This window comes from Lygodium microphyllum, chromosome 2 (assembly GCF_053477565.2).
Source record: "Lygodium microphyllum isolate KBCC chromosome 2, Lygodium_microphyllum_v1.1.10, whole genome shotgun sequence".
Classification (NCBI taxonomy): Eukaryota; Viridiplantae; Streptophyta; class Polypodiopsida; order Schizaeales; family Lygodiaceae; genus Lygodium; species Lygodium microphyllum.
Window position 1 is genome coordinate 191,208,785 of NC_141136.1, and position 24,892 is coordinate 191,233,676.

The following is a 24,892-nucleotide window of genomic DNA, read 5'->3' on the forward strand; positions in this document are numbered from 1 at the left end:
GGATCAGCCTGTATTCCTTTTTCACTGACTATATGTCCCAAGTATTCCACTTCAGTCTGCATGAAAGAACACTTCTTCTCCTTAGCAAAAAGCCTATGATGTCTCAACACATCAAAAACCCTCCTCATATGCGACAAATGATCCTGAAAAGTCTTGCTGTAGATCAAAATGTCGTCGAAGAATACCAAGACAAACTGAAAGAGGAAAGGTTGTAGAATCTTATTCATCAGGCTTTGAAAGGTAGCTGGAGCGTTTGTAAGGCCGAATGGCATCACCAAGAAATGGTAAAGCCCACGATCAGTCCTAAAAGCAGTCTTGACCTCATCACCCTCTCTCATGCGAATCTGATGATACCCTGATCTCAAATCAATCTTCGTGAAGAATCGAGCCCCCTTAAGCTCATCAAGCAAATCATCTATCCTGGGTATAGGATACCTGTTCTTCACTGTTATCTTGTTAAGATCCCTGTAGTCAATGCACATTCTGAAAGATCCATCTTTCTTTTTGACTAACAGGACTGGGGATGCATACGGTGAAGAACTTGGTTCAATGAATCCCATTTCAAGAAGCTCTTTGATTTGCTTGGCTACTTCCTCTCGTTCGCATTTTGATAGTCTGTAAGGTGGCTTATTGATCGTCTTTGAGTTGGGTTCCAAATCAATGGGGTGATCCACCGCTCTCTTAGGAGGCAATGAAGTAGGTACTTCAAATAGATCTCTGTACTCCTCAAGAAGAGCTGTCAAGGCTGGATGGTTTGCTGAATTTTTGGGCTGATCTTGTGTTTCTTTGTTCAAATGCAATACAAATATCTGTGAGCGCTTCTTGTACTCTTTCTTGAGTTGTTGAATGGTGATAAGCTGAAAATCAGATTTACTAGGGATCCCCTGTAAACGGATGAGCTGTCCATTGGAGAAAAACTCCATATATAACTGTGAGAAATCCATAGTAATCCTGCCTAAGGTCATCAACCAGTCACAACCAAGTACAATATCTATGGGCCCCATTTCCAAAGTGATCAGGTTTACTTTGACTTCAAAATTTTCAGCCATCTGCAAAGAAACCTGTGGACAAATCTGTGTGCTGATTTCCTCTTCACCATTAGCCACTTGTACTCTAATGGGCTGCTGTAAGTCGGTGGGAACACAATTCAACTTGTACAAAATGGATTTATTGACAAAACTGTGAGTACTGCCACTATCTATCAGGATGAACACTGGCTTTCCACATATGCTTCCCTTCATACGAAGTGTATTAGGGTTCTTAGATCCCGTCCAAGCATCCATAGAGATAGAACAATTAGTGGCAGCAGGCAACTCATTACAAAATCCACCAGGATCAAATGGAATATCACCGCCTGGATCAAAAGGAAAAGAGTCAGATGGATCATAGAAGTACTCCTGTCCACCATCATCCTCGAAATCTTCATTTTCAGCATTGATTGAGACTGCATTAACTTCATCTATGTCATTTTCAAGGTCCTCAAGAACTAGCATACTCTGAATTTTTGGCTTGGCATTTTTGTATACACACTTTGAAGCATGGTCAGGAGTATACTTTTCTCCACACTTGAAGCATAAGCCTTTGTCCTTTCTTTCCTTGTAAAGATCCATGGGAATATTTCTAGAATTTGTATTGGCTGAAGTAGACTTAGGCTTATTGTCACCTTGCTTAAATTCAACCTTTGGACTGTTTGCTGTCCTGAAATTGCCTTGAAGCCTAGAAGCATTAAATGGGGGATAGGTTGGTATCCGTAAGCTCCCACTAGGCATATGGTTGCTGCCATAATTGTTACCAACTTGCCCTTGCTTTAAAACAGTCCTTGGCTGTCCATAACTTGGCTGAAATGAAGACTCTTTCCTATACTTCCTTCCAAAGCGCTCTGCAAGCTCAATAGCCTTGAAAAGTGAAGTAGGATTTTGCGCCATAACATCAGCTGACAAGGATGGTTCTAAACCATACATGAACTTGTGTAACTTGGCCTCATCACTGATGTTTTCCACATACATGGTCAAGTTAAGGAATTGGTTTGTATAATCTCTTACACTTAGGCTCCTTTGTTCCAAGTTATACCATCTTCGTTCTAACTTCTCTTTTTCAAGAGGTGAAACAAAGACTTCAGCCATAAGTGCCTTGAAAGCTTCCCAATTCTCAATAAGTACATTCTCTTTCTTGATATACCTCCACCAAGTGTGAGCAAATCCTTCTAAGTGCAAGGAGGCAAAGTGTATCTTCATAACATCAGTTTTAGGAAATATATCAAAATAAGACTCCATCTTAGAGGTCCATTCCTCTAATTCTGATGGTGAAGATGACTGGCCATTGAATTTGGATAAAATAATTTTGTCCTTGAATTCTCTATCATGGAAGGGTTGCTGTCCCAAAACTGGCTGATCAGAATTTCCAAGTACAGAACCCCCAAAATGAGATTGAAATCTTCCAACAGGTGGCTGAGAATTACCCTGTAATCTTCATGTTGGTAAAGCACCCCTAGAATGCTGAGTATGCAGTCCAAAAGCTTGAGTATTGGCGCCGTTCAAACTGCCCAAATAGTCATCATGCCTTTGTGAAGCTTCTCCCACTTCATATTGACTATTGGGTATGCCTCTTCTTCCTATGATTCCATCTCCATGACCATTTTGGTTGGATGGCTGAAGTGGAACTGAAGGATCAGTATTTGAACAGGCCTTTTCATTAGCTTCTTTTGATGCCACTTGTAATTGTAAAAGTTTAGAGATTTGTCCCATGAGTAGGTCGTTGGACATTACCAATCTATCAATGGAAGCCTTGGTCTGATCAGTAGATTGAACCATCTGATCCATTCTTGATAGCATGGCCTCATGTCGCTCTCTATGCCTTAGTTCATGGGCACACAAAGTATCATTGAGCATGCTAATTTCTCCTTGTTGAGGCTCTTCAGGGTTCTCTTGAAATGTGCTTTCCATCATAGAATCCCTGATTTGCTGTGCATAGTCCTCCTGGACCTTATTTTTGCCTTTATGCCCTGCCATACTAGTGCAGTCCTGCAGTACCCCCTGTCAGTAAAACGGCTATAACTTTGGCTAGAAAACTCCGATTGCAAAACTTTTTTGTGCAAATCGAAGCTTACAATGCCCTCTTCGAGATGAGCTATAGCACGCTATAACAGGTTTAGGACAGAAAATTCTGTAACTGACTTTCAGAGTCTGAACTGTCCAGTCCTGCACCCTGTTTAGACCTGTAAGTGCCCTGTTTTGACCCTGTAATGCAAGAAAGTAACCTCCAAAGGCTACCAAACCCTGCAAAGGGGTATATAGGACCTGTGGGTACCCTGTAGTACCTGCACCTGTACTTCAGTATCAAAGGGTGTACCTGTATCCACCTGTAAATACCCTGTGGGTAACCTGAAAATGCCCTGTTTTACCCTGTTTTACTCCAATAGGTACTTGAGTCGTTGGAAAGTCTTCAATCTTCAATTCTCCACTCGCTGTACCTGTGTGAGGGATAAAACGGCAGGACGGGCTCCCTACACGGGCTCCGAATCACCGGGAGGTGGGCAAAGTTCCCCCCGGGTCGGTTGGTTGCACCCCTTCGGGATCTTCGATAGTGAGGGAGAGTCACCTCTCTTTTGTCCCACTATCTCCCCCGGCATCCACCTTTTTCCTCGGTGGGAATATCAACATGGCAGAGGCTAGTGTACTAAGCAATCAGCATGATATGCATTTGGAAAATATTCATTCAGCCTTTCATGATATGCAATTGATTGAGATAAAAGAACTTGAGATGGGAGAAGGGTTTTACCTATGCAATTCAGTGACTCACTGATTGCTAGTACTTACCCTTTACAATTTTCCAATTTAGGCAAAAGAGAATCAACCAATCAATTGGATTAGAGTAAGCAAAGGAATCAATGAATGTATTCAGTCCATAGGATTCAAATGTTATGCTGAAATCTTAGATTAAGGCCCTTCATTCACTGATTGAAGCTAATATGCATTAGACAAGCATTGCATTCATGAATAGATGAATTCAAGCAAAGGTTGGCTGAGAATTTGATGAAAATGTTCAATTCTTTAATCTCTCAGTCAAATGGCTTAAGCTCAGCAATTGGATTAATGAGAGAGATTAAAAATTGAAGAGAAATACCTTGACATGGCTGAAAATAACTTGCCAAATGCTTGATAGGGCTCCCGGTTGTCCAATGTTAGCAAAATAATCCAAGAAGCTTGCTTATCTGATGGTAGAGACTAATCTTGAGGCTTCAAATGCTTGAAATTGAAGCATTAAACCCGTTTCCCCCAAATTTTTGCTCCATTGAAGCTCTTGATCTTCAATCTTAAGCCATCCCGTGCTTAATCCTTGCAATTTGTTGAAGAATCCTTGCTGAGATGATTCCACGGGCCAAAAGGATGAAGAATCTTCAAGAAATTGTCAAGAAATAGAAGCTTGGGCTGAAGCTTTCATGGCTGCCCATGGACTGTTCATGTAAGGTTCAAGAGATGCTGAAGAATCATGAATGGAGCTGAATCCTTTCCTTTTTACTGATGATTCAACTTGCCAAGGGATCAGGAAGAGTGCCAAGGGCTGATGAGGAAGCAACCTGAGCAGGATGCAGGCTGGAATCAGCCCGAAAATTGCGCCGCAATTTTCGGGGCTGTTTCCTGCTCCATGGCTGAGGCAACACTGAGCAACCTTGTGCTCATTCTGAAGGTCTTGATCTGGGGAAACTATTCCAAGTAATGGTTGGCCAAGAAACTCAGGGGTTTGAGAGAGATGAAGTGATCTTTAGGGCTGATCTTCCATGAAACCTGCAGGAAACTCCAGGAAAGGGGAAAGAGAAACCCCTCTTTTGAAAGTAACCACAGTTTGTTCTCAAACTAAGCCCGGTTAACCATCCTTTACCCTAGTTACCTCCATTTTTGCATAAAATTTGATGACGTCCAGCCATTTAAGCCTTTACCCGCCATATCTGACCTTGAATAACTCCAGATGTAGTCATTGCTAACTGTAGTTGTCCTGCAGCACTCCACTAGTCACTGTCTTGTACCATTTTTGTCTGAAATTGGTTTTGAAATAGGAAAATAGGAGTGAAAATGGAAGAAAATAATGGATCAAAGACTGAATCTCTGATACCACTTGTCAGAGAGAGAACTAGGGAGAGAAGAAGAGGAGAGAGAAAGACTGCAGAGGAGAGAGAAAGACTGCAGGAAGAGAGAGAAATAGAGTGACGAGGAGAGAGAAAGACTAGAATTGGAGAGAGAAAGACAGGAAAGATGAAGAAGCCATGGAAGCTTGGAGCAAGAAGGGAGAGAAAGATTGTAAATGTATTGATATGTCAAAAAGATGTGAAAAATTACAACTTCTCTCCTTATATACCAGTGTCAGTGTGACATGGCATATTATTAACATTCTAAGTATTCCCAGCTTCTTACAAAGAACACTTCCTTAGCAGTTTGCCATACAACTGGGTTGATTAATGGAAATGTTTGTGCTTGCCAGAGATTTTAGGGCTCTATTTTAAGTATGAATTACAAATTAAATAAAGTACCTATACTTCAGGTTAAAGGCCTGAAGGGAGAGGCAGCTTCAGTTACCCCCGACTGCCTGCCTGACCCTAACCAAGGGGGTTGTTGACCGCGCCGGGAACGTGGACCGAACCCCCCGCGAGAGGTCTTTTTGTTAAGCTCTACTTGGAGTAGGAGGACGCTTGGGTGCCAGGGGGGGCTCTGGTCGTAAATCCCTCGCCTTCCGGGTCCTGCACAAGAGGCTAACGTGACTCGGGATTGGATCTCGAGGCCCGCATACTAGTTGACGGGCGGAAGCTTGGAATAGTGATCCCTGGAGATTACTGGTTAGCCTTCGGGCAGATTGTGGACAAGCCTATGGGCGGAACTCCTTGTATTTCAAAGATAAAATGATGAAATGTTAAAAGAACTTACTTGATGTTGTTTTTTTCTATGTCACGTGATAAGATTACGTGAAGGAACCAGTGCTTAACAAGGTTAATTAAAGAAGCTGATTGTTATATGTCAAATTAATGTGTTAGATAATTACATAACTAAAACAAACCGAGGAAAGTGCGGAGGATGGGCCATGGATCCATCCTACGGTTGGGTGGTCCCGGTTAGCCGGGAACTTTTCTCAAAAATCTCGAAGAACAGCGGAATGCTCATCATCATCAAAAAGAATAACGAGAACGATGACCTAGAGTTACGTCTTACCCGATTTACGCTGTTTTAGGGGAACGGAATGGGACTATGCCTTATGGCAGAGAGGTTGAGCTTTGCATCCCTCTCGTTTCCCATTCTCCTTGAACCAAGTGCAGCGTGAATCCGCTTCGGACCTGGCGTTTCTGCGTAAAGTAGTTCGCTCGGGTCTGACGCTAGTTGCTGTTAGCTGATGACCCATTAGGAAAACCCTAATTTTTGGTCGATCCTAAGTGGGAACGGCCAGGATACTTCCGCTACGTGGCAAACGCGGGAAGAACTAGATCGCAAAACGCGTAACATTCCATGGGAGTGCCGGGCGGAGCTTTCTAGACATCCTTTCTGATGGACTGCTAAGACGTGTCCTGGATAATACTATGGGACACATTACATGTTGTGCAAAGAGTTGTGTAGGTGAGGTTGAAGTAGTAGCTGAATGAGTTGTTTTAGAGCTTGCACTATTTGTGGTTTGGTAGTAGCTAGTTCAAAACTTGGATTGAATAATAAAAGATTCCCCTCAAAGTGAATGATGCAAGTCAACTTTCTGCTTCCTAAAATTCGATGTCTTCTTAGTCACTTTTTTGTTATAGAAATTTTGTTTTTTCAATGTAAGAAAAACATTTGGTATTAGAATATATATTTGGAATTTAATTCTGACTAGGGATTGTGAGTCTAACTTAGGATTGTGGCATCCTCTTCATTGAGCTATGAAAGATGTTGATCTTTTCATGACCTTAGAGTTACTAAGTATTAATCATAATAAGTAGCTTAGGAGATTTGAATATTCATGAGGAAGAATCAACAATATTGAGTCACACGGATGTTCAAAATCTCATTGTTGTGTGGAAGCTAGTGCAAAAATGATGTGACAGAAATCTCCTAATGATGATTAGAGTAGTCTTTCATTGATCAAATGAAGAATGAAATCACATTGTAGTTTCTTTTTTATTGGTGCAATCTTCAATTTTGGTTTGTAAACACTTAATAATTATGGTGCAATGCTTGATTGTTCTAGTTTTGCATTTCAAATGTTCTCTCTCTTTGTGGAAGGTCAATGATGACCTTGTACATAATCTCATCCAAGGTTCCTTAGATATCTTGAGGAATCTCTAGGCTTTGTCACATTATTAGTTTTTATTGACTTGACATGATCTCAATCTCTTACAAATATAGAAGATCAAAGATTTGAGTTCCTTGATCTTTTGATTTTTTGTTCAACATTCAGTGTAAATAAAAGTGAGGTTTCATATGTTATACAAGTTTTTAAGCTATAGAGGGCACAAGTCTTGCAACTCATAAGATTAAAACTAGAACTACTATGAAGGCAAGATTGTTAGTTAATCTCATATATCTAGTATAGTCTACATTTCTCCAAATAACTAAAGGATTTTTTAATTCCAACTTATTTCTTTAACTAAAAAAGAAAACCACTTTGTAATAAAGTAATAAGTGTTCATGGAGTTCCTTTTAAGTTTTTTGAACCTTCAATGATGCGCCATAATACTTATGATCCACCAAGTAATCTTGATTTTTCTTGTTTTCTTATTTTATGACCATTGTTTAGATGAGTTCATTTGCAGAGTGCAAACTCTAAAAGTTTGGAAAGTGATATGATGCCATCCTTTGAAGGACGTTTCTTTATCTGTTTGAGCATTGGTACTCTTCAATACCTCTTTTCAAATGTAGATTTTAATAGCTTATGCGTTCTTTTTCTGAAATTTTTTATACATAGCCTACTGGATTTTACACAATAAGTTAATGTCTATATGGATGGATTTCAAGGTGTCCATTAGAACATATTAATAAAGCTCTTTTTTCAAGGATTGCATCATCTAGTCTAGGATTTCTACTTTGGTCTTGTCATCCTATTCATTTGGATAATACTATTCTATATTCATAATTGTGACATATTGATACACATTTCCCAATATATTTCTCCTTTGAAGAAGAAAGAAATAATGACATAGAGAAGTATTGACACAATAATAAAAACTCATCCTTCCTCTAGGTTTTCTCATATATTTATTCAAGCATGAAGTTGGATATTAGGTTCTTTTTATTATTGGCTAGGTGAGGCTTCTTTTACTTGATGGTTAACTGAGGGTTAATGATTAATGAGGGTTTATTTTCCAAGATGTAATATTTTGCAAACTTCTTGGCATGCATGAGCACATCCTAAAATAGTATGTTAGCACATCTTGAGTTTATAAGTTCTCAATGTATAGGGAAGCTTAGCAAGATTATGATTGCAAAAACATCCCTATGTCAAAGGATAAAATAAATTTTTCTCATGTGTCTAACCATGGTTAGAAGGCCTTATTCTTGGTGAAGGCATAATGATCTAATATTAGTTAATATGAAAGTGATATTAATTTCTTATTTTTCATTGTTTTCTAAGGGAATTCTTGGATTATTCTTCAATAATGGTATAATATTAAATGGGAATTTAGTTTTATATGTTCACACAATGCATTCATATAACATGTTTAACCCACTAGAATTAGCTACATGTGTTGGGTGGGACATGGAAGACCTTGACTTAGATGAATTTCATTTATGGATGGGTAGACTCAATAAATTTTGTAGCTTTTCAAACCTTGATTAAATTAAATAATTGGAGGATGTGAAGCCCTATCATAGGTTAGAATGCAATGAGTTCTCTTTTTAAGGAGCACATCAATGGACATGAAGCACTTGACAATGATAAAGGCATTGATAGCTATGATTCAAGTATTGAAATTGAAGTAGTGTGCACTCTCTTGTGGCTACCAAGTGGTTCCCTTGAGTTTGAGATTAGATGGTCCTAGGATTGTCCCTAGTTCTCCCTATAAGATAGAGCTAAGGTTCCCTAAGCTAATCCATGTATCTTGTAATGGTGTTGATAGCATTGGCTAGGATCTTGAATTTTGAATGCATATTGAGAGTATTCCTTTTTGACCATGAACGGTGATATCTCATAGTACAAATCAAAGTTAGTTTGACAATTACTTCTACTTTTTAGAGCTTGGATGTTTTTCATACAAGAACTTGAAGAGTGATGAGATGTGATCCACATTGGATCATTTCACAAATACCAAGATGCCACTTTCTAGCTTTGCACTTTTTTAAAGCTAATCAATGGAATTCTATTACGATTTTATTGTAATATTCAAGTGGAAAATGTTTTAGTAACTTAAAAAACACCAAATTGAATGAGGTGGCCAAAGATAGTGCTATGGATGTCAATTTGATTTGGCTCCAGTATGGTGCTATTAAATATGCCCATTGTTTGAAAGAGGTTGCACATTTTCAAACTCCACACATTTTGATGCCTCTACTTCTTACATTGATGCCATTACAACCCTGTTACTTGTGTTTCTATGTGTTCTTCATTGCAATCATGCCATTGTTGCAAAGCAAGGGTGATGAGATGTGGTTGTAGCTTTTCTATGTGTAGAGTTATAAGATGATTTAAATGGTTGATGCCTTCAACATGCACTCACATGACACTCCATACAATTTCCAACACCTATATTTCCAAGATAAATAAAATTTCCAACACTTATATTGCCAAGATAAAGATAAGGTGGCCAACATGATGCACGTTCTTGATACTAACCTTGTGGAAGTGGAAGATCTTTCAATCATACTATTAGGGGGAGTCCTTATATCCTCCCAACAATTGGCACTATAGTCATGAATAATATGTTTGGTGTCCCTCACAAGAGGTAATACAAGCTTAGTAATTTTGAATGACCTCATCTCATAAGAGTAATACACAAGCTTAATTACTTGAAGTGACCTAACTCTAGCTACCCTTGCCTCCCTACCACTTCTTCCTTATCCATTCCTTACCAAACCCATATTTCCTCTAGGCCTTTTTGCATGTAGTTGTAGTTGTTAGATAGTGAAAGTGGATTCATTATAGTATTTGGCATTCATTAGACAACATTCATTATAGCATTTGGCTAATAACATGATCTTCTATATTATGGATGCAAAGGGTGTATGAGATATTTTTTAGAAGTTATATAATAGATATGTAAAGATAAGAATGATTCAACAATCAATATGTCTTGCATGTGAAAGAGGGATTTTTTTTCATTAGTTCTCTTGATAGTCTACCATGGAAAACCCTAGAAAATAACTTTCAAAGAAGGAGGCAAGTGATGAAAATTAGCTATATTATGAAGCATTTGATATGATGCAAAGTAAATATACTATAAACTATTTGCTATGATGACAACATAAATATTCAAAATGGTCAAACACTATCTAGCAAGTGGGACATGCTACATCAAGCTGACCTAGCATGTCAGATGTAAACATGCCAAATTGGCTTTGTTTTTTCCCAATGTCTTATATCATCTCATACTGAAAATTGATTTAAAAGTTTTATCCCTTCCATTGTAGGAAATAAAGCGATAAGAATTTAGTTACATGTCACGATTTTTCTTAGCTTTCAACTTTCATGTCCACAATTTTATGCTCTCATTCTATGTCAAGGTAGCATGTTCCCATATGAAGGCCCATATACATTTGTATAGTCCAAGTCTATTTATAAGATTACCATTACCTTAGGCACTCAATTAATTTCATCTACAAGTAACCCTAATACAACACAATAGGTAAGGATGAATTTGATGATTATGCTCAATCAATATTGCCAATTTCTTGAGACCAATTGACTCAATTATTTGAATCCATGACTAATGCCATGGATAAAAGAATATACATAGAAGGTGCAAGAAAATAGGATATTGCAAGATCACCTAAGGTCACATACAAGACTTGATAAGAAGAATGAGATGCCTATGGAAATATTTACAAGTAACCCTAACACAATAGGCTAGAGTATTAGGATACAATACAATTTACCTTCCAAGTAGCCTAAAGTGCAAATCTTATATAGTCATAGCCTACTAGAGTGCAATCCATTAGATAGTCATAGCCTACTAGAGTGCAAATTATTAGATAGGCATTGTTTAATTCTACCTCTTAGCAAGTCCCATGGATGCTAACTTATAAAGTCGAACTTATTAAAATTAGAAAGACCAAAAACCCAAATGAGAAAACCTAACAAGAGAGTTGACTTTGAGCTCTATGGTATGGACAACCTTACCATCTTAAAAATGTCATCAAATGAGTCTGCAATACTTTTCTTACAAACTGTCAAACTCTTTCTTACAAATTACTTCTTTTAGTGTTATCTTTTGATGCTCTCCCTTTCCAACCCATTTTCATGTCCAAAAACCCCTCTCTTGCTTAACACTGCCTATATTTATACTCTTTTGAAAAGATCTACTATTATAACGACATTGAGATGTGTAACCTACATCTTCACCCCACCACTCATTCCTATTGCATAGTGTCTATTTGTTAAGTAAACATCATAAATTTCTTGGAGGAAAATAATAGTCTAAATTTTTCATTTTTTTTTTCCTCAAATCCCAATATTAAAAGGCCAAGAAATTCACACAATTAGCTTTCTACAAACATTGCTAATTCTTAAGTTTCATCCATCACCATGTGACAATGCCTTTTAAGTAGTAACATGGAAACATAATCCCATATGGGCATCATCTGTAATGTACTCACCTTTATTATGTGACAAGTAACATTTTAGTAGTTGCCTAGAGTTTACCTTCCAACCATTGCCATCCGTACTCTAACAAGAATGATCTATAACTCTAGGTCTACCCCATAGGGGAAGCGTCCTGTCGTTGCCCATGGAGGATCGACTTGAAAGTTCCTAATTGACCTAATAGTCACCTATCAGCAACTAGCTCATATCCAGAGGTGTCCTTTGAGAGGCTTCTTGTCTGGAAGGAGCAATTGCCATTACCCTTGGTTCATGGAGTACAACATTTTTTTCCAGGATTTATGAAATCCCTTGCAGTGCTTTGGCATAGTACCCGTACCTTTCCCCTAAGATAATTTATAGTTTGGGTTTTGAGACCAAACCCTAGGTAAGTCAGCGAATCGACCCTTCCTAGAGTTTCTTCCTAGCATTTGTTTTTGGGGAAACCTCTCGACTAATCGAAACCACCTTGCCATCATAGGACTGGATTCGTCCCACCCCCTTCCCTCTGTGGAAGTTATTAGTTGTCTAATTACCTACCACATTACATGGAACATATAAAAAAAACTTCATTAATTAAAAAAAATCCTTTTATGCACAATTTTTTGTTTGTGTAATTTACTCATGGACATACAATCAGAATTAAAAAAATTCATTGATTATGTTCCATAATGTGCGTTCTCCCACCCATACAGGAGAAAATTTACAATTTCACGTACTGCCTCATCCAACGCATTTGCATGTCACCAAGATCAAATCCACCTATAGCTAGCGTTTTTAGGTGTCCCAAGTAGAACTTGGGCCATATAAGGGACCAAGTAGTTCCTAGGTGTAGAGCCCCCATTGGCACCTTAACCACCTCCTATTTAATACGATCCCTACTGGGATACCTCTTGCCATCAGAGTCGGTCCATGCTTCCACGGCGGTAAAAAAAACATCCCTTCTTGGTATGGGGGTTTAGCACCTATCCTTGGGGGAGGTATAGGGCTCCTTAATTTTTGTCTATTCCAATATTTAATTCAATCACGATCTAATCTAGAAAATCACAAACAAGATTGATGTCTTCAAGCAGTTATGACTTTAATCAACCATGCAACTTTCAAGTGACGATTAATCTAGTAGCAATCGATACTTGAATTTCACATGATCAACTCTTCCCCTTGGAATTTAACTAAGGGTATCTAGATTTTGGGGTCTCTAACTTCCCAGTTTAAGGTTTATTCTTGTAACCAAGTTTCTTGGCCTTAAGTCAGTTTCTTTAACTTAAAGATATTTTTGGTCTTAAAATCTTCTATCAAATCTTCTAGATTAGACTTATCCTTGACTAATCCATCTTCAAAAATTCATCATGATTTCTCTTGAGTTCTATAATTTCGTAGTTTTTCTAACAGTTTCTAGCCTATCAAATTTTCTAATAATTTATCAAGTGAATACTCTAAGATCGCAGCATTTCTTAAGAGACTTATCTTATTTCTATTGAATTTGGATAGAAATTTTTAGAAAAAAACCTATGTTATCAAAATTGGTAAAGGGTTGTTATCTGCACCCGTGACTTCATTAGTGACTCCCGTGCAATTCCAACAGTTGCTTCCATGTTGGTAGGGTCATTTGCGATTTTTTCTTTTGAATTCTTTTTCTTCGGGGCCATGATGGAAATATGATTTGTAGAAGAAGAAGAACATGGCAGTAATACCGGTTGGCAAGGGTGTAAGAATTTGGATGATTATGATGGTTATTGTGGGATTCAATGATGTAGGCCTTGCAAATGGTTCTTATTGCCTCATGGAGAGCAAAACTTCTCTCTCTCTAGTAGATAGAATAGGGGGACAAGAGTAGAGGTATGACTTCTAACTAGATTGATAGAATATGATAGAGTTTTTCAGTGTCTTCTCTTCTCGGATTAGAGTAGAAGAGGATGAGAGACCTTTTGTGTATCCCCTTCATTGGGTTGAATGGAATGACGTCTCTTCGTCTCATGGAATAGAGTCTCATCCTTCTCAATCAGCGTCTCGTCCTTGTTAAGATTTCTCTTGTTCCCCCTCCCTGGTCATCCCCAAGCCCTCAATTTACAGTTTTGCAAGGGGTAAAAGAGAGGATGTTGCTTTTTTAGCGTTTTTCGATAACATCATCGATAACAAAGAGAGAATGCTTTCTTTTCGCGCTTTTAATGACATAATTGATGACTCAGAGAGGAAGCTCCATTTTGTAGTGTAAAGATAAAAATTACAAATATATGGGCGAGCACCGTGTGGCGCGTCATCGGGTGGCTGTCACTCCAAGGCGGCAATTAAGGCATAGACCTTGGCATCTTGGCCTTGGCATACTTGGCAAGGGGTATGTAGGCTTTGTTGGCGCCGTTGGTTGCACGTGAGAAGCTCCCATTAGCTTGTAGAAAAAACTTTCCGGGAGGTCACCCATCCCAGCAGTGTCATCACCCAAGTGCTCTTAACTGCCACAACTGACTATCCACTAGGCTAGTTCTTTTTGTTGTTCTATACTACAAACATAGTTTTAATAAGCTAGTCTTGGGAGGGTCTCCCAAGTCTTTCTTCCATGAACTCGCATATAATAACTCATTAATAATAATAATTATCTTCATAATGAGAGTCAATTTTATAATTAGAGCTAGTATTTTTATAAAAAAATATGCAACATAAATCAATTTTCCTTGGAATGTATACGCACATTAAAATAAACTAAGTAATGGAAAATTTACATCATTAATGAAGTATTCACATGGTATGATTTTTAAATACATCTTGCATGCCTCTATTGGGTTTCAATGGCATTAGTCACAAGAAGCTACATGAGTTGTGTGATGAATTTATATAACTTAATTTTTCATCATGTGCAAATACTAAGATAGCTTTTAATCTTAGTGAGTCTAGTATTTTACAATTATGAGCACCTCCCACACTAAACTTACATGTAGTGTGCATAGATTTTGAAGAACCATTTGTGTGGTTAATTGTGGCTTAATGAGCTCATTTTTTTCTTTTATATGTGATGCTAGAACCTTACCAAGAATAGTAAAAATACATGTTCCACAAAAGAAGCATAATGCAAATAGATATCTTGAACAAAAAAATAGAAGATACATCTTTTTTTTTTCTCATTCTTGAACATTCAAATACTTCTTTTTTGGCCAACTCAAATGTAGGGAGTTTCCAAATATTTTATGGGCACATAAATGTTCTAAATAGGCCATTAGATTAGCACACTAACTTTACACCATGACCTCCTTCTCCTATCAACATTATATCACTTTTTCTTGATTTTTACTAATTTATCTACTATGTTGGTTGGTCCAATATAAACTTTGTTTTTCTAATCTTCTAATCAATAACTCTTATAGCAACTCTCATTTTGTATATCATAGGCTATGTTTGCACATAAAATAATATATGCACGTTTGGACATTGCATTAAAAAACTACATCTACCATGAGCCAAAGCACCATATAATCTTGGATGTTACAAACTCTAAATAGTGTGATGATTAATGATAGGTTCATTTAAATCAACTCAATTGGTTGAGAACCTCCTCACCCTTAAAAGGGATATAAAAGTGCATTATAATCTACTTTAATGGATAAAAAATATAATTGAATGTGATATTTTTTTTCTTATAACAGGAATGTATGCTCAAGTGGCTTATGCATTTAACCAATTAAGGAGAGAGAGGCCTAACATGGTTAGAGGTCCTATATTGGGTAAAGTAAGTAGCCATACTTCTTCACAAATATATCAATATATGTTGAAAGGCACTTTTCTATTTCTAGATCTTCATCTTGTTTTACATGTTTATCCTGCTCTTGATTTTGTGGCATACATGAACTCCTTTGTAACTATCTACCTATGCCACAGATAGGCTATGGTACCCTAACGTGCAAGGAAGGTTGGTTTTGCACAAAAAGTTCAATCGGCTCCCCGCAAAGGTGAAATTCAATATTCTTACATTTGGTTTGGACAACTTATAGTTGTTTTCTATTAAGAAATTTCATTTTGGTTTAGACAACTTATAAGGAATTCCATAACTATAGCTTTGAACTTATAGATGTACTAGATTTTTTTTTTGGATCATCCTTTATTACCATTGAAAATAATTTTGTGATACTAGATGTGCTTTACAAAAGTGTAACTATGTTCAAAATCATTCTTTTTCCTTTTCCACATAATACATGTTGTCATGGAATATCATATTGTTATTAACACACATTGAGGTTTTATTTTATTAGATTCTTGCATAATGTTGCACAAGTCTTTGTAAAAAAGACTTTAATTAGCACTTGGGAGCTAGTGGAACTACCATCAAAGTATGTTCAAAATGTTCCTACAACTTTATATATTCACAACAAAAGATCAAGTTTATTATTGTGCCAAAAATACATTACATAAATTTTCTTTTATGGTTTTTGTAGCATGCAAACAATTATGATATTAAACATTAGAAGTTATGGTGGTGGGCAAGATCCATGGGGACACCCACAAGATGAGGTATACCTAAGTTTGCTAAAGTAGTTTGGTGGGTAGTTAATCTATGCACATTTTCTTTTTGTATTGTGTTGTCTTGTACCCTACATTTTCATACTCCACCACCAAGTTATAGTGGTGAGCAATACCCATGCTGACATCCATAAGATGAGGTATAGCTAGTTTGTTGAATCAGTTTGGTGGATAGTTTTTATATCACCCTTTTTCCTTAACTCTATGTTGTCTTTTGTACCCTACATTTTCGTAGTGCACCACCTTAACTTGATATGCATGCTGGTTGCAGAATGGTTTTGTGGAGCCAAGGTCAGATGATGGCTTACTAGAGATTGTTGGTGCAACAGATGGTTGGCATGCACTCCTACTTCTCCTAAAGCTTCGTTCAGCAATACGATTTGCACAGGTGATGTTTGTTGTATAGATCTTTTAGATTTCATGCTGAAAATTCAACAAATTTGATTATTTATTTTAAATACTCATTGATGTTATTGATCAATCTCATAGTTTAAACAATTATAAAGTATTGACTATATTCCTTGTCCAAGATATTGATTAAAGTCTCTCAAAAAATGAAATATTTGAAACCCATTTGTATGATCAACCCAAGTTTTCCATGATAAAAATGTGTGAATCCTAGTAAGAATACCAAAATTGGTAAGGACTTTCATAATCGTCAATATGAGTTCCCCTGAACTCATGTCATGTTAAAATTTACCAAAATGAGTGTTCTTGATCCCATAGCGCCATGGTAATGTCATCATCTTAACTATGTATTCATTTAATAATGATTTACCTTTGAATTTACTATATTGCATTGCACACTAAAGCTCTAATTACAAGAGAAAGGTGGAAATTGCTCCATTGGAATACTTTTAATCCAATGCAAAACAATTATTTGTTTTTGATCCAAGCCTACCTAAAACCCAAGAATTAGATCTTCTTCTCACACATTAAGAATCCAAGTGCACATTGAAATCACATTTAAATCTCTATGTCTATAGAAAATCACTTACTTTACAAGATGATTTTTATTAACAAATATACTTCAACTATTGAGTCTCTCATTGGAAAAATATATTTTCATCACCGTCAAAAGTAAGAGGCCTATCCCATTTCAAACTCAAAACACTAACAATGCCTATAGATAGAAATGCATGGTGTCCTATACACTTCCTAGTGTTGTTGGAGTTTATTTCTTGAGTTTATATCGAGCAATATTATTACTAGCAAGATTTATGGAAGATGCTAACTCCAGCTAAGGTCTATCTTAGACCCCTCTTTTTGTCCAAAACATAATTTCACATCTATAATGCCCCCTATCTCTAGACAAAATCTTGCTTGATTATAGGTTAGCTATTAAAATCCATAAGCATGTTAGGAGCATGGGACTTGGATTTTACTTCCATAGATGGTATGTCCATACATATTTAGAATCCCAATATCTTTGTTTTGTCAATTATGATAATCAAGTTGTTACCACAAAGCCCAAAGTGTAGGGAATCATTGCTAAAAATATATACTTCATTTATCTAGATGATAAAAAACAATAGCATGAAATGCTATAAGGATTAACATCGAACACTTATGCATGAATGTCAATAGATTTCTCCTCCCATGAGCCCCAAAAGTGTTCCCAATATGTAAATGGTTTACTAGGGTATATCTTCCCATTCTTCTTAGCATGTAAATATTTGTGCTCTTGATGAAGAGCAAAATTCTAGCAACTATCGAGAGATTATGTTACAACTCATTCCTAGAAGAGATATCTACTAGCAATATTGCATTTTTAGTATTCATGCCTAATGATAATAATAATCTATTTTAGAAGAATTGGACCCACAAGAGTGAATATCACATTAATTTTCTAAGATGAAAGGTGAGTACCCAAAGATAGTTTATAGGTAAGTTTAAACTTTTCATGGTCAAAAGATACAGAAATTGTTTATTTAAAGTGTTTCAAATGACACTTGGATTCATATCTAGAGGGTGAAATCATATCCCCTTGTTGGAAGATCACATGAAATTAGAATTTTCTTGCATCATGACATGGGTGAGTCAAGAGAAAAATTTTACCTTGCTCATGAAGTAGACGTGCACAAATTTTTTGACTAACCTTTGTTACATGTCCCATTAGCAACCTCCATCAATGTCAACCCATCTACTATGCTCATGCACATTACCAACTTGATTATCAATCAATTTCTCTATCTTATACCTAACTCTAGCTTAAGAATAAGGATGTGATAGATTCATATTCTTTCATGCATTCTCCACTCTCAAATTATTGATTTGCTACTCAAATAGATGGATCATTCTCCAACTTTGAACCATCTCTAATCTCTTTACTCTTATCTCAAAAGCATTATATGGAATCAAAGAAAATTCAAACAAAAATAAAAGAACTTAATATTATCTCAAGATCACATGTTGTAGTCTAAACTTATAAGAAAAAATACAATGGTTTGATGATCTTGAGTACACAAATAATGGAAAATGATTCTACTTCCACTCATCATCCTTAGTCTATCCTTCTAGTATCTACTAGTGAAAGAGGAAAAGACGAAGAAGAAGAAAGGATGATGGTGGTGGATTTATCTCCCAATCATTCTCACTGTCCCATACTCTCTACCTCATGCGCACACACCCAAACACAAACACACATGCACATACACAAATAAACACTCTCCCATACTCTCTACCTTATGGGTATACACATGCACACGCACACGCACACACACACGCACACACACATGCACATGCACATGCACACCCACACACACACACACACACACTCACAAATCAATCCTCTCTCTCTCTCTCTCTCTCTCTCTCTCTCTCTCTCTCTCTCTCTCTCTCTCTCTCTCTCTCTCTCTCTCTCTCTCTCTCTCTCTCTCTCTCTCTCTCTCTCTCTCTCTCTCTCTCTCTCTCTCAAGCTATGAAGGTTGGAAGAAGGAGTACAAGATTAGGGAAGAAGATCTCTCCAAAGTTTGCAAATCGGAGAATGAGATTATGTGGGTGTGCATGGATAACGTTTTTTCCATGTCTTTGTGCATTATAATACTCATAGGTCTTTTCTCTTGCTCACAAAAAATAGATTTTATATATAGGTTTATCTTGCTACTTATAATGATACTTGCTTCTCATAGGTCTTTGTTCTTGCTCACAAAAAGTAGACTTTGTGTACATGCTTATCTTGCTACTTACAATCATACTCGTACATTCATTGAGGTTTCGTAGACTTTACATATTTTACCCATAGATTAATACAAATTGCATGGAAGTGATCATGATGCTCTAATTTTACAGTAGGTGTTCTTTATTTGTTACTAGTTTCTTTAGAACTACCACTAAATCTCACAAACACAAAAAAATAAAATCAATTATCGATCTCTATTCAAAACTGCCCACCGAAGCTTGATTTTTTTAAAAAAATAATCATTTCAAGAATTCATTTACCTTGCCTTGGTCTTTTCTACTTATTTTTGTAATTTGCGATAAGCTACTATTTTTAACAGTTGCTACTTTTAGCAATTGTCATTTTTGGAAAATTTGAAAAGTGGTAAACATATTTTTTCTCTCCTAGATGAGTGTCAATATCTTGGCTCTCTTTGTCAAATATAGCATGGAGTAGCATGCACTCTAGATGTGGAATACTAGGAGTTGAGTTGTAAGGTTTGATGGAGAAGCACTAGTCATTGGGGATGTGCAATGTTCTACTTGATCAATAAAAGAGACGACAAAGAAGTGTGATGATAGTACTTATGCAAGCCATTAGGGAGGCCATTGGAATTAGTATTATGCCAAAAGACAACAAGGATCTAGAAAGTTTTAGCAATTAGGTTTCTTGATGTTCCTTATTATAAGAGAGTTTTCCATGAAGTTTCTCCCATGATTAGTAGGGTTTCACCTAGGTCTATGACTACTTATCACATAATATCCAGGGTTTCTCTGTGACCATTGTAAATGGTTGACGCTCAATACTTCAAAATTGGTGGGGAAAGCATCATCACAAGTTGAAAATTGATAGGAAGAAGGGCAAAAAGTGGAGACTATTTAGTTGGTGAGTAAATATATCCTAAGATTTGCATGTTGGCTACTATCCTATACTTGGAGTTCACTTGCAATGCATATGTTGTTCGAAGTTGTATTAAAACTTGAAACTTGAAAGGTTTTGGAGGCCAATATTAAAGTGGAAAATGTATCACCTAATGATGGAAATTGACATATGTGTATCATGCTGATAAGCGACTAAAAGTAGGAAATCATAGAGGCTTAAAGCACGACCACATGTGCTCATGGAATCTTGGGGCCATTGAGGTCAATAATGGGCACTTCTAGATTAAGGATACTTATTGGCATTTGATGAATTAATGGTATTAGTGTTTAAAATCGAATATTAAAGGTTATGAATACATCTTTAGAAAGACATTGACCCTATGGAAAACTCATATAATTTCTTCAATGAACTCAAGATTCATTGAGGGAACCTTTCAAACTATATTAAACTAACCAACAATGGAGACTAAAATGGAAAATTTTAATAGTTAAAATCACTTCTTTAAAAAAAGAGGATAATGAAGCCATTTATTAATTTAAAATTGAGCACACTATTTAGAGAAGGTGCTCCATGAAAATAAAAGAAAGCATTAATATTTATTCTACAAGAAAATCATGTTTCCAAAAGCCTATATAAGGATATGAGATCTCCTGAGGAGGTGTGGAAGGAGAATTTGGCATGGAGATGAAGATGAAGATGCATGTGAAGGAAGACTCTATAATGTAGTTTGAGAGGAGAGTAAGTTGTTACTTTGTGAAGTGGAAGGGAACTCAAGGAGATCTCTAAGGCAACTACACATTAAGAAAAATTATGTGAGGTGGTGAAGAAGACATAGTAGTTGTAGAAGGAAATCGATCAAAGGAACATGGAGTTCATTGACCTTGGTGTTGGCCTGATTGGTTGATGACTTTAGGGAAGATTTCTAATATGGATTTCTCCTAGTTGTACATGGAGATTTCCATTGATGGGTAGCCTATCCATCTATAGGGAATCCCAAGTAAATCTGATTTTTAGCTTATTACCATTAAAAAACTCAAGGAGGAGTACAAAAATCACACTCATAGAGTTTTGTTTTACACCTACATAAAGAGGTAGAAGATCAATCCAATAATTTAGCAAAGCATCCAGCTTTGAAAGCTCTACTTAAGGAGTTCATGGACTTGTTTAAAGTATCTACTTCATTACCTCCTAAGAGAGTAGTGGATGACCCTATTGATTTTGAGCCTTATTCAAAGCTAGTCAATAAGCCACCCTATAGATTGTCAAAATGTGAGTGTAAGGAAGTAGCCAAGAAAATTAAGGAGATTTTATAGATGGGATTTCTTGAGCCTAGTTTCTTCACCTTATGCATCTCTGGGGTCTTGTTAGTGAAAAAGAAAGATGGATTCTTCAACATTGGCATTGATTACAAGGATCTAAACAAGATCATAGTGAAGAACAAGTATCAAATTCCTAGAGTTGATTATTTTCTTGATGAGCTCAAGGAGGCTAGATTCTTTACCAAGATTGATTTGAGGTCTAGATATCATCATATCCATATGAGAGAGGTTGATGAAGTTAAAACTACCTTTAGGATTGATCATGGGCTATTCCATTTCCCATTGATGCCATTCAAGCTTACTAATGTTCCAACTACTATGCAGAGTTTGATGAATAAGATTTTGTAGCCTTTTCTCTTTCAGTTTGTCTTAGTCTTCTTTGATGACATATTGATTTATAGCAAGACTCTATTAATACCATTTATAGCATATGAGGAAGGTTTTTGATGTGTTGAGATATCACAAATTCTTTGCTTAGGAGAAGAAGTGCTCTTTCATGTAGATTGAAGTGGAGTAGTTGGGTCATATTATCAATGAGCATGGATACATATTGATCCTAAGAAGGTGCAGTGTCAAAGATTTCCCCAACACCTATCACCACTACTTCACTTAGAGGGTTTCTTGGCCTATCCTATTCTATCATAGATTTATTAAGAATTATATGATTGTAGTAGCTCCTTTGAGACTAATAGATTTAAGAGGGAAGCATTCTTTTGGGATGCACTTGTAGATAGTAGCTTCAACCAATTCTGCAGCTGTAGCAGCTCCTTTGACTAACAAGTTTAAGAAGGAAGCTTTCTTTTAGGATGCACTTACTTCTCCTCCTATTCTACTATGCTTGGATTTCCTAGAGAGTTTACCATAGAGTGTGATGCAAGTGGTCATGGCATAAAGGGTTGTTTTCCTACAAGAGCACGGAGTTATTGCCTTTGAAAGCCTTAAGCTTATAGATAAAGAGATGGTTATGAATGTATATGACCATGAGATATTGACTATTTTACATATGATAAAGGTATGGTACCATTATTTGTATGGGAGTCAGTTTAGAGTTCAAAGTGATCAGAGGATCCTGAAGTATTTCCTTACTCGCTCAATCTCCTCTCATATTATCAGCTTAAAAATAGCCTCATTTGGCTTAATGGAAAGATTGTTATTCCCTCTACTTCTTCTTTTAGGCTGAAAATTATTGAGAAGTTGCATTCTTCTCCCATAACTAGACACTTTGGAGTGTTTAAGACCTATGATAAAATTAGCAAGATCTTTCACTAGAAAGGATTATGGAAAGATGTTAATGACTATATCATTAAGTGTATGCCTTGTCAGCAACAAGCAGAGTAAGGATAGCACCCATAAGCTAGGTGGTTTGTTGCAGCCATTGCCTATTCTAGAAGAAAAATGGACATATATTACCATGGATTTCATTAATGGTCTACCTATTATACCAAAAAGGGTTGGAATAGCATTTATGTGGTAGTGGATAGACTCATTAAGGTAGCCCATTTCATTCCTACCAAGGCTCAGATCACTACTTCACAAGTGACTAGTAAGTTCATGGAGCATATCTTTAGATTACATGGATTAGTGGATGTGATTATTCATGATAGGGATACCAAGTTCATGAGTAACTTTTGGTAGGTGGTATTTAGCTTCATGGATACTAGATTGGCTCCTTCTACAACTTATCATCCACAAATTGGTGGTCAGCCCCAGAAAGGGTTAATAAGTGGTTGGAGACTTACCTTTGCCATTCTATCATGATGTACACAATGTGTGGGATTCATGGTTGCATTTTGTTGAGTTTGCCTATAATAACTTCACTCATGCTATCATTGGAGTTTCACCCTTTGAGGCTATGGAGGGCTACAAGATGCCCTTACCCACAAATATTTTTAGTGAGAAGATTAACCCTCATGGTAAGGAAGGATTGGAAAGAATGAAAGCCCTTCTTCAACAATGTAAGATGAATCTTAGAAAACCTCAAGATCAAATGAAGGCATATGTTGATGAGATGAGTTGATTCTTGGATTTCGAGGAGGGAGAATTAATTCTCTTGAAAGTACCCAAGTCTCAATATTCTACTCTAAAGGATGGCTCTAGCAACAAACTTGCTCACACATTCTATGGGCCCTATACGATCTTGAAGTGTATTGAAGACTTAACATATTGATTGGAACTTTCCTCTTCCACTCACATTAATAATGCATTTCATGCTAGTAAGCTCAAACCCTTTATAGTACCCAGGTGAAAATAGTTTATGAGCTATCTCCTATGGATGAAGAATGACTTATTTACTACATTCTTGAGGAGGTTATTGGTCAGTGTGAAATGAAGCTTTGTTCTCACTCTATCATTGAGTATTTGATCAAGTGGAAGGGTTTACCACTTAAGGAAGCTTCTTGGAGGCTAGATTCCATTTTGGATGAGTTTCCTATCTACAAGATGCATTGGCGATTGAGACACAGTCACATGGGAGCCAATTGCACTCTAAACAAGGTCTGGACAGTAGTCTATTTTAGAATATATTTTACTATGCTTAATTTTAAGAAATTTTCCACCTATATGGGACAAAATTACTCTTCAATAGCTACATTTTGATATGTGGCACACCCTATTTGGATACTTCTATCAAAAGTTATGACAGTTTTCTTGCGCACGTCCTTTTTTTTAACAACAAGCTGTCTATTCTTTACAAAGTCTATTTCTTAAAGATTTGAAGGCTCCAATTCCTTCTTAAGGCATCTAGATTATATAAATGAAAGTGGCTTTCCTTTATGTATTCATTTTAGCAAATAACTATTTATTACTTGATCCATTTCCCATATTTTGTAAAGCTAAAATCAAAGTAGTACTCTATTTCATCCATCCTTCTTTGCCATTGTAAATTTGTTTTTGTGGACAAAAACCTTTGGGCAGGAATGGATTGTAAGAAGCTAGGAATACATGTGTTAGTGAGAGAGATGATTAATAATACTTTTTCACACAGACATCGGTATAAAAGATGTGACACATGTAATTTTTGGCATATTTTATCAATATATAATTACTGTCTCTCATCTCACTTTTGTTGGCACTCAGCTTTCATGGCTTCTCTCTCTTCTTTTCTATCTTTCTAGTATTTCTCTCTCCTCATCACTCTATATCTCTCCTCTTTTCTCTCTCTCTTTTGCTCTTTTTTCTCTCACCTCTCAGCCCTCTCCTTAACTTTTTGGGGCTATGTACATAGAATCAAAATTTAAAATCTTTTTCATTACTCTTCTATACTCTATATCATTCACACTCTTAT

General features: G+C 36.6%; 1 protein-coding gene across 1 annotated transcript in view; it reads left to right on the plus strand.

Annotated features, from left to right (window-relative positions):
• Positions 1-24,892, plus strand: part of LOC148040751 (diacylglycerol kinase 3-like) — a 90,349-nt gene that overhangs the window by 43,139 nt on the left and 22,318 nt on the right. Inside the window, exons 6-11 of the mRNA XM_087664878.1 lie at positions 7,763-7,838; positions 15,378-15,460; positions 15,610-15,680; positions 15,981-16,058; positions 16,164-16,239; positions 16,520-16,636. Of these exons, the coding sequence (XP_087521004.1) occupies positions 7,763-7,838; positions 15,378-15,460; positions 15,610-15,680; positions 15,981-16,058; positions 16,164-16,239; positions 16,520-16,636 (501 nt within the window). The remainder of the gene's footprint in view (positions 1-7,762; positions 7,839-15,377; positions 15,461-15,609; positions 15,681-15,980; positions 16,059-16,163; positions 16,240-16,519; positions 16,637-24,892) is intronic.